This window comes from Myxocyprinus asiaticus, chromosome 6 (genome assembly GCF_019703515.2).
Source record: "Myxocyprinus asiaticus isolate MX2 ecotype Aquarium Trade chromosome 6, UBuf_Myxa_2, whole genome shotgun sequence".
NCBI classification, from domain to species: domain Eukaryota; kingdom Metazoa; phylum Chordata; class Actinopteri; order Cypriniformes; family Catostomidae; genus Myxocyprinus; species Myxocyprinus asiaticus.
Window position 1 is genome coordinate 17528833 of NC_059349.1, and position 10273 is coordinate 17539105.

The 10273-nt window shown below is 42.8% G+C and overlaps 1 protein-coding gene across 1 annotated transcript; it reads right to left on the minus strand.

The window, feature by feature from the left end:
- Positions 1-1006: 1006 nt before the first annotated feature.
- adipoqb (adiponectin, C1Q and collagen domain containing, b) lies at positions 1007-7190 on the minus strand. Its single transcript, XM_051699700.1, has 3 exons — positions 7111-7190; positions 4880-5231; positions 1007-1838 (listed from the first exon to the last, which is right to left on the minus strand). Exons 2-3 carry the CDS (start codon positions 5202-5204, stop codon positions 1300-1302), a joined length of 864 nt encoding a protein of 287 aa, XP_051555660.1. The 5' UTR covers positions 5205-5231; positions 7111-7190; the 3' UTR covers positions 1007-1299.
- Positions 7191-10273: the final 3083 nt, after the last annotated feature.

The following is a 10273-nucleotide window of genomic DNA, read 5'->3' on the forward strand; positions in this document are numbered from 1 at the left end:
TTTTAGAAGGTTCGTGCCTAATTATTCAGACGTCACCAGCCCGCTGACTGATCTCACTAAAAAGGGAGCTCCAGACCTGGTCAAGTGGACGGAGCAGTGTCAGCGGGCGTTCATGCAAAATAAAGCCGCACTTTGCGGGGGGCCGCTTTTACATTTACCTGACTTCTCTCTCCCTTTTGTTTTACAGACAGATGCTTCAGACAGGGGGCTGGGGGCCGTACTCTCGCAGGTGGTGGAGGGGGAGGAGCACCCAGTGCTGTACATTAGCCATAAGCTCTCGTTGAGGGAAACTAAGTACAGCACCATGGAAAAGGAGTGTCTCACCATCAAGTGGGCTGTCCTCACACTCCGATACTACCTGTTGGGGTGGGCCTTCACCCTCTGTTCCGATCACACCCCGCTCCAGTGGCTCCACCACATGAAAGATACCAACGTGCGGATCACCCGTTGGTATCTGGCTCTTCAGCCGTTTAAGTTCAAGGTGGTCCACGGACCGGGGGTGCAGATGGCTGTCGCCGACTTCCTCTCCAGGAATAGGGGGGAGTGGTAGGCAGGCCGGATGCCGCCCCGGCCTGAGTCGCGCGGTGGGGATGTGTGGCAGCGGGGGCGTGGTCAAGCATCTCTCCGGAGAGAGAGACTGGCGCAAGAAAGGCCACGACGCTGCATTCTGTTGTATTACTAGTGTATTGAACTGGAAGTATTTGAGTAAATGTTTGCCTGTAAAACCGACGAGTGTGGAACTGTAAGCGTCAGAGTGCATGATTAAAACTCCTACCTGAACCAGGAAAATCTGCTTCTCGCCTCCTCCTTTCCACTAAGTAGTGTTACAGTGTACAAGATGCAGCTGTGTGTTCAGTCCTAGATTACAATCAAGAACGTTTTTAGCCTGCACTGGCGCCATTTTCTATAAACCTTTCAAAACATTTTGTCTGGTAACAATAGTTTGATTTTACAAAGAGTATCAAAGGTCTCAGACTATAAACCCTTGTAAATTCAGGACTGCAACTCATCAACAACATCAGGTTTATTTTCTAGTTATAATGGAAAAGCAAAGACACTGTTAACACACAACAGACTATTGAAAAAAAAAAGCAGAAATATAAAGCATAAAACTAATTTGACTCTAACACTCTTTATGTGTCATATTTTGTAAACATAAAATACAAATGGATTTCAATATCTCCTGCCAATTTCATACAAAGAATGTGCTGAATCTCATAACTATACAATAGCCTGGTACAGGACTGAACCATATCTATTCCTGCCAAAAATAGCCAAATGGATACATTTAGTTTATAGTTAACGTCTCTGTGCAGGGACAGGAATGTCAGGATACAGGAGGAAACCAGAGAAGGTAGAGTCATTACTGTTATCTGCATAGATTCCACCAAACTCCTTGTCTCCATAAACCTGCAGCCACACCTCATCTCCTGCCTGCAGTCTCAGGATAACAGAACCTGATGCCTGATCCACGTTGTTCTCCTGATACTGGTCATAGGTGAACATGATGGCCTTGTCATTCTTGTATAGACTGACCTTTGCATCTTTAGTGTACACTGTCAAATGGTAAGTGAAGAAGTACACCCCTGGCAGAACACAATTGAACTTTCCGGAAACATTGTCGTAGTGGTGCTGGTCATTGTAGAAGAACTTGTTGAAGCGAATTGGCACATTGGAGGCTGAAACGAATTCACTGAGACCTACGCTAAAGGCTGAGTGGTAAGAAAAGGCACTTTCACCATGGGCTCCTTTCAGACCAGGGTTTCCAGGAAAGCCTCTTGGTCCAGCAGGGCCGACGTCCCCCTTCTCACCTGGATCTCCTTTCATACCTGGTTCACCTACAAAAACAGAGAAGGTTAGAAATGTGTATTGCAGCAGTCGTATGTGAACAGTCACTTTACTGAACTGTTTGATTTTGATTGCATTTGATAACAAAATATCAAACCAAATGTCATTTATTTGAAAGAAAGATAGCATAAGCACACTTTTCAAGCAAATAAGTTTGTTAGGTTTTAAATAACAAAACAATACATACACACAATACACAAAAAGTATTTGAACACTTTATGGTTCTGGCTGTCAGACATTTGTGGAACATGAAATTAATACATTTTAAGTGTGGCTTAAAGGGATAGTTCACCCATAAATGAAAACTCTCTCATCATTTACTCACCCTTATACCATCCCAGATGTGTATAACTTTCTTTCTTCTGCTGAATACAAATAAAGTTTTATAGAAGAATATCTCAGCTCTGTTGGTCCATACAATGCAAGTGAATGGTGGCTAGAACTTTGAAGCTCCAAAAAGCAGATTTAGGCAGCATAAAAGTAATCCATAAGACTCCAGTGGTTAAATCCATATCTTCTGAAGCGATATAAGTGTGGGTGACAATTTTTTTTTTTTTTACTATAAATCTCCACTTTCACATTATTCTTTTGTATTTGTACATATCGCCACCTACTGTGTAGGGATGAGAATTTATAGTAAAAAAGAACTAAACCAGCACATACAATCAAACTGGGGTGATTACACTAGGCTGGGCTCAGAGGCATACAATCAGACTGGTGCGATCTGCATTCGTGCTGATGTTTACCAGCAAATTAGGGACTGAAGTGTTTGTCATAATGAACCAGCTGTTCAAATAGTGTTTTTAACATAACAATATATTTATTTTTTTATGTTACAAATATTTTAAACAATCACTAAATAAAAGTTTAAAGCACTATTTTGATGCAGCGGTGCGTACATATTTTCTGACATCAAACAGGAGAAACTCACATGCAAAAAGGATAAATATTGATCTGTTTCTCACCCACACTTATCCAGAGGTATATAGTAATGAAGTACAAATACTTCATTACTGTACTTAAGTACAGTTTTTTCATATTTGTACTTTACTTGAGTATAAATATTTCTTTGGACTTTTACTTTCACTTCACTACATTTTGAAGAGAAAATGTATACTTTTACTCCAATACATTTCTCCAGACCCTTTCGTTACTTCTGTGACATAACACTGCACAAAAATAACAGCTATAGGCTATGTGCAAAAATGCGTGCAGATCGGCGATAGTGATGTGTGATTCGTTGAAAGAATCATTTTTTTTAACTGAACAAAAAGATAAAAAAGTGATCTGAATGATTCGTTTTGCGAATCATGAATCTGAATCACTACTGGGGAAGACAAGAAACTGCTCATGTAAGTTTAAATTAGTTTTTTGACTAATTAATTTGATAAGTTTAGGCTTAAACATTATGAAAGCTGTGAAATAATGAAGTTATGTGCGATCAGTCTCCCGCCTTTCCAGGAGACCTGTTCATATAAAAGTCAATCACATGCATTCACATTTTACATTTAAACAAGGTGCGATGTGTATGAATAATTACTGTACCAGCATTCATGAAAATGTCCAATAATATTTATTTTTTATATTTTATGAAGATGTGAATGATCTTTGCCTAAGCAAAACTAGTTTTCTTGTGGTTGCTAAAGTGTTATATTTGCATTGGAGCACATTTATGCTACAATATGTGCTTACTAGGGTTTTCTGGATGGTTGCTAGGGCATGCTATGCAGTTGTCAAGGTGATCTGCTGTGTGTTTTAGTGCATTGCTACAGTATGTGGTTACCAGGTTGTTACTGTGCTGTTGCTATGTTGTTTTCTGTGTCTTTAGCACATTGCTCTGCAGTTGCCAGAGTGTTCTAGGTGGTTGTCAGGTTGTTGCTATGCTGTTGTTAAGTTGTTTTAACTCTGTTTTTATCACATTACTATGCAGTTGCCAGGGTGTTCTGGGTAGTTGCTGGGTGGTTGCTTATTGGCCCAAATGAAAAGAGCCCACCCCCACAAGTCACTGTTCTGGTCACTAATATGACTCAACTCTCTCCTTCAGTGTTCCAATTTTTATGGACTGTGGTGTTCATTTACACTCATCCCATAAGTATGATAATTCTGATGTGACTTGAATGCGCCATGAAAGGGATAGATCATTTAAAAAGGAAAATTCTCATAATTTTCACACCCTCATTCGATCCTAGATGTGTATGACTTTCTTTTTTTTTTTTTCTGCAGAACACACAAACACACAAAAAAAGATTTTCAGAAGAATATCGCTGTCATGTAGGTCAATTCAATGTAATTGAGTAGTGGCCAGACCATCGAAGCTCCAAAAAGCAAATAAATGCAGCATAAGAGTAATCCATAAGACTCCAGTGGTTTCACCAGTGTCTTCTGAATGGATCCAATTGGTTTTGGGTGACTATAGACCAACATATAATTCTTTTTGCGACTATAAATCTTGACATTAGCAGTCTCTTTGGCGATCAGGATTTCAAGCTTGATTACACTTCCTATAGTGCCATCTAAGGCTCTGCGCATGCATCAAGCACTAGAAAGTGAAATCAAGCTTGAATCATGATTGCGCCTAGAAATTGCAACAGCAAGATATACAGTGAAAATTAGTTACAGTTTGGTTTGTTCTCACCTAAAACCAACTGAATTGCTTCAGAACACATGGATTTAACTACTGTAACATACTAGTAGTATGGATAACTTTATGCTCCCTTAATGTGCTTTTTGTAGCTTGAAATGTATGGCATGGTATAAGGGTGAGTTTTCATTTATGGGTGAACTATCCCTTTAAGCCACACTTAAAATGTATTAATTTCATGTTCCACAAATGTCTGACAGCCAGAATCATAAACTGTTCAAACACTTTTTGTGTATTGCTTGTATATGACAGAATTTTATGAGAGCATTTTCATTTTTGGGTGAACTATCCCTTTAAATGTCCAAATACTTTTTGGGGCCACTGTATGTTGTAGCCAAAACGTTCTCCAAGTTCCAAGCTCCAAACTGTGTAATGATATCTTACTCTAACCTTTATCTCCTTTCTCGCCCCTTGGACCATCATGCCCATCTCTGCCATCTCTCCCAGGTTGTCCACTGTGCCCAGGTGTGCCAGGAACACCTCCCATCCACATGGCACATGGCTGTCTATCATCAGGTTGACTGACATCTGCCCATGGACCCTCAGGCTCTTCCACCACCTCTTCTGCTGCCTCCGTCACAACATCTCCTCCATCTTCAGCCCCTTCATCCTCTGCTGGCTCCTCCAGTTTCTCCTCTAGAGAGTCTTCATCTTGACTTTGACCAGGCCGTCCAATGAGAAGGATTCCCAGAAAGAACTTCCACAGTAGCTTCATTCTAGTTTTAATTGAAATATCAAAGAACTGAAAGAAGATTTTATCTTGTTATACTTTGATACTGTTATAATACTGCACAATACTAATACAAAGTATTTATGTAAATACTTGAACTTTGATAACAGCATGTAGTGAATTGAGATGCAACACTGCACCACATATGGTATTTAAATTGTTCAACTTTTTGGTGATCACAACACTATAACATAACCCCAACAGGTTCTACAGGTTCTCACTCCCAAGGCGTCAGATACTGATGCTTGAGCAAGTGCCCTGCACATCACTACAATATTTTGACACCAAAAGCATCCTCTAGCATCAGTATTGCGATGCGGCTGGTAAGCCAAATTCTCACTAGCCAATTTTTCCATTGATTTTCAGGTGTTAGCTTCATAAATATAATCACCGTCTAGGCAGAGGCAGAGGGAGCGCACATTAGCGTTTCTCAGCGGGAGATGCTAATCACTTGACCTTCGGGACTCCCTGCTGAGTTAATGGCTTGAAGAACTGAAAAAGCACATCTGGCTTGCTTAAAATTATCACTGGCTGTGGTTGGGGCAGGTACATGTCACCAAAGCAGTCACCAATGAGTGCAGTTCATGTATAAAAAAAGTGTTTGTTTTTTTTCTGCAGAAAAAGCATACCTTCTGGAAAACGCTCGTCGGTGGTACATTTGGAGGAGAAGCTTATTACGCTTTGCAGTCAACAAGTTTGTTTGTAAAGACCATTAAAAGGAAAACATTTCTGCTGCCCAGATATTTCCACAGCGTGACAATACATGTGTATTAAAGTCTACATTTATACAGTATAACATTATGTATAAATATGCATACCTTACAAGTTTATACTTATGTTTTATTTTAGTTAATGGTACTTTAATATACTTTTGAATAGTTCACTTTATATCAAATGACACATTTTTGTTGCCCAGCACTGTCCAGCTCATGTGACAATAAATGTGTGAAAGAAAAGGATGCTATTTCTTTTTGCCATGTGTTCTCAATAGAACATGTCTTTAACAAACAACCTAACATAGCAGATGCGGAAGACTCTTGGAGTAATATTGAAAAATACCTATGTATTCAAAAGCTTCAGGTTGATCAGGTTAATGTTGCCATTACAATACAGGTTTGATGTCAGTGATGTAAAATGCCACTGGCTCTTGCGTCTTGTGACCACATGCTAAAGTTTGGATGTATAATTTTTAATGACTTGTGACTGCCTTCATGTAGGGGGGTGATTTTCAGTGATTAAAACCTTAAATTTCACTCAGTTCCTCACAGAAAGTTATTGTATGATTTGGAATACTTTTTTATTTATTATTGTAACTGTACTTTTATCTGCTTGTTACATCTTCTATATTGTTGACATTTGGTTAGGTTTAGGTGTAGGGGTGGGGTTGGGTGTTCAAAAATACCTATATTATGTAGTTTAAAGTAATTACAGTTACCCTGATTGTAAATGTATCTCTTTGTAACATGCATGTTTTATATTGTTTATAAGTGGCTAGGTTAAGGGGCAGGGTTTGGGTTGAGGATCTAAAATACTGATATCATAGTATAATGTAACTACACTAATATAATAAAACACATTGCGGTTAAACATATGATAATATTCTAAGTTTAACAGCGATGCCTCCCTTATGAGACTGCTGCTTACCTGCTATATCAGTAAATGTGGTGCTATCAACACTAAGGTCATTGGTTCGATTCCCAGGGAACATACACTGATTAAATGTTTTGTTTGAATGCACTGTAAGTCACTTTGGATATAAGCGTCAGCTAAATGTATGTAAATGTTAATGACTTCGCAAACCAACTTGGCATAAACACAAACTATCCTTTCTTTGATGAAAAAGAAACTCTTTATAAAATCAGATCTATTAAAAACTGGGTTTCTTACCTACCTTAAGTGTGTGTCCCCAAAAGAAGAACAGTACAGGACAGCGAGGAGCAGCCACCAAGCAACTGCCTTTGTTGGAGATGAACAACTGTAATCTCTGAGAGCTTTTCTGAACTATATTTATCCCAGTCTAAATTTATTTATGGCCTGTTGAATTAAAAGGGCAGCGTCTCACAGCAGTCTACAGCAACTTCTCTGCTTTAGACTAATGGGACAAAGCAGTGTGTGATATCATTAGTAATAACATTTTCTCCCATATAAAACCTGAATGGAATGTCTTGACAGATTGAAGTTCCATTCTGAATACCCTATTAAAATAGGCTCTCTTCAGGAAAAACTCCAATCTGTCCACTCTGTAATGGCAGAGTTTGCCTCTATCTTTCACTACAATCAGGTCATTGCACTGAAGTAGCTTAGCGTTTAAGTTCAAGTCTCAAAACCGCACTTTCGTAATGTACACATATTCAATAGACTGAGAATAAATGGGTCAAGGGAGGAATTCACGGCGATGGACAAGAGAAAAGGCCTGGTAGCCTGGAACGCAAAGCGAGTAAGAGGGAGGTCAGGAGGAGAGCTGGGCTGGCAGAAGGGTATGGCTCCTCAAGGAAGAACCAAGCAGGAGCCAGAGTCTGGTGAGTCTAGTTGGGTAAACAAGCAGAAGAACATCTGGGAGAGCCATGAGAGGGTGAGATAAGGTAAACAGAACACTGTGTGGCCAAGACAAAATGAACTAATCACTTTCTGAGACTACTCTTTATTACCGAGTCTTAAAAGATTCGTTCAAAATAAACGAATCGTTCATTAATGACCCATCACAGCAAGGACTTCCTCATTTAAGACCAACACACAAAACGTCATGGTTACTTTCGTAACCTCCGTTCCCTGATGGAGGGAACGAGACGTTGTGTCGATGTAGTGACACTAGGGGTCACTCTTGGGAGCCCCAAACACCTCTGCTTTTTTGAAAAAAGGCCAAAGAGAATTGGCGAGTGGAATGTGCATGCCACTCCCCCGGACATATGGGTATAAAAGGAGCTGGTATGCAACAACTCATTTGGGTTTTGTGCTGAGGAGCTGAGACCAGGTCCCGGCCATTTCAGCAGGTAGTTCAGTGTTGTGGCAAGAGGAACACAGCGTCTCGTTCCCTCCATCAGGGAACGGAGGTTACGAAAGTAACCATGACGTTCCCTATCTGTCACTCACTCGACTGTGTGTCGATGTAGTGACACTAGGGGTCCCTATACAAAACGCCACAACTATCTGAACTGTGTTATGTGAACTGGCGGTGTGTGATGGGCAGACCGCTGTGTGCCTCGTAGACAGCACACCAGGCTGTCACGTAACCTCCCCCAACGCTCTTATGAGTGTCGAAAGGTCCTTCAGGAACAAGTCGACTGCCCAATGATAGGGACAGGCTAGCCCAGCTGAGGCCTCTTTTCCTCTCTTTTCTCCCCAAAGAGAGTGGAATTTGTTAACCGACTGGGAGCCATAAGTGTCTGCGTCGGGGGGTGTCCCTCCCAAGGGGAAGACACCGCGGAGACCACACACCGCCCAAAAAAGGGGGGGGGGTATTTTGAGTGGAATACGTCACATGGTCTTACCGAGTATGTCATGTGGAGAGGTCCCATGGTAGGTCCTACCTGAAGGGGGAGGAGTTTCTAAAAAGCATAGCGACCAGGGGCAGAGGGGCCTCTGCCCAAGGAAGATGCAGTTTGCCGACAGGGAAACGATTTTGCGGAAGATATCACATGGGGTCGCTTTCGGGGAACCAGCACATGTGGAGCACCTACCTCAGTACAGGGTCTCATGAGCGCATGTACTGGGCCGGCAGCGAGTTTCTCCTTAAACTCAACTGCCAGAGGGCTATGGAGGAAAGTCATCCAGGGATCACAGTCTGTGAACACGACTGGGAGTCAAGAGCGCATGTCTTCACCTCAAGGAAGGGGAAAGGTGCAATGCGCAAGTGGTACACCCGGCAAGCTGTCCCGGAACTTACCTGCTCATGCCTGACAATACACGGGACGAGACCGGCTCAACCCGGAGATCGTAGAACCTCACAAAAGTGTTGGGTGCTGCCCAGCCTGCTGCTCTGCAGATGTCTGCCAAAGAGGTGCCACTGGCCAGGGCCTAGGAGGCCGCCACACTCCTGGTAGAGTGGGCTTGTAACCCCGCAGAGGGTGGCACATCCTGAGCCTGATATGCCATTGCGATGGCGTCAATGACCCAGTGGGCGATCCTCTGTTTGGAGACAGCATTTCCTTTCCGCTGTCCACCAAAGCAGACAAAGATTTGCTCGGAGCTTCTAAAGCTCTGCTTGCGATCCAAATAGAGGCGTAAAGCTTGCACCAGACACAGCAATACCAAGGCTGGGTTTGCCTCCTCCTGGGGCAGTGCTTGCAGGTTCACCACCTGATCCCTAAAAGGGGTCGTTGGAACCTCAGGCACACAGCCCGGTCGGGGTCACATGATCACGTGAGAGTAACCCGGACTGAACTTCAGGCACGAAGTGAGTGCAGTCAGGAGGGCAATCTTCAAAGAGAGTGCCTTAAGCTCAGCTGACTCCAAGGGCTCAAAGGGAGCTCCCGTAGACCCCAAAGAACAACAGAGAGGTCCCGTGAGGGGACAAAGCATGGTCTAGAGGGATTCAACCTCCTAGCGCCTCTCAGGAACCTGATGATCAAGTCGTGCTTCCCCAAGTACTTACCATCTACTGCATTGTGATGAGCCAAAATAGCGGCTACATACACCTTCAAGGTGGAGGGGGACAGCTACCCCTCCAGTCTCTCCTGCAGGAAGGAAAGCACCGATCCAACTGCGAATCTCTGGGGGTATTTGCATCGGGAAGAACACCATTTAGCAAACAGATGCCACTTCAAGGCATACAGGCGCCTCGTAGAGGGAGCCCTAGCCTGAGTGATCATATCTACCACCGCGGATGGTAGGCCACTTAGGTCTTCCACGTCCCATCCAAGGGCCAGACGTGGAGATTCCAGAGGTCTGGTTGCGGATGCCATTTGGTACCCAGTCCCTGAGAAAGAAGGTCCTTACTCAGGGGAATTCACCAGGGGGGGGCTGTCATGAGGAGTGTGAGATCCAAGAACCACGTCTGGGTGGGCCAGTAGGGTGTGACTAGGATGATCTGCCCCTTGTCCTCCCTGACCTAGCAC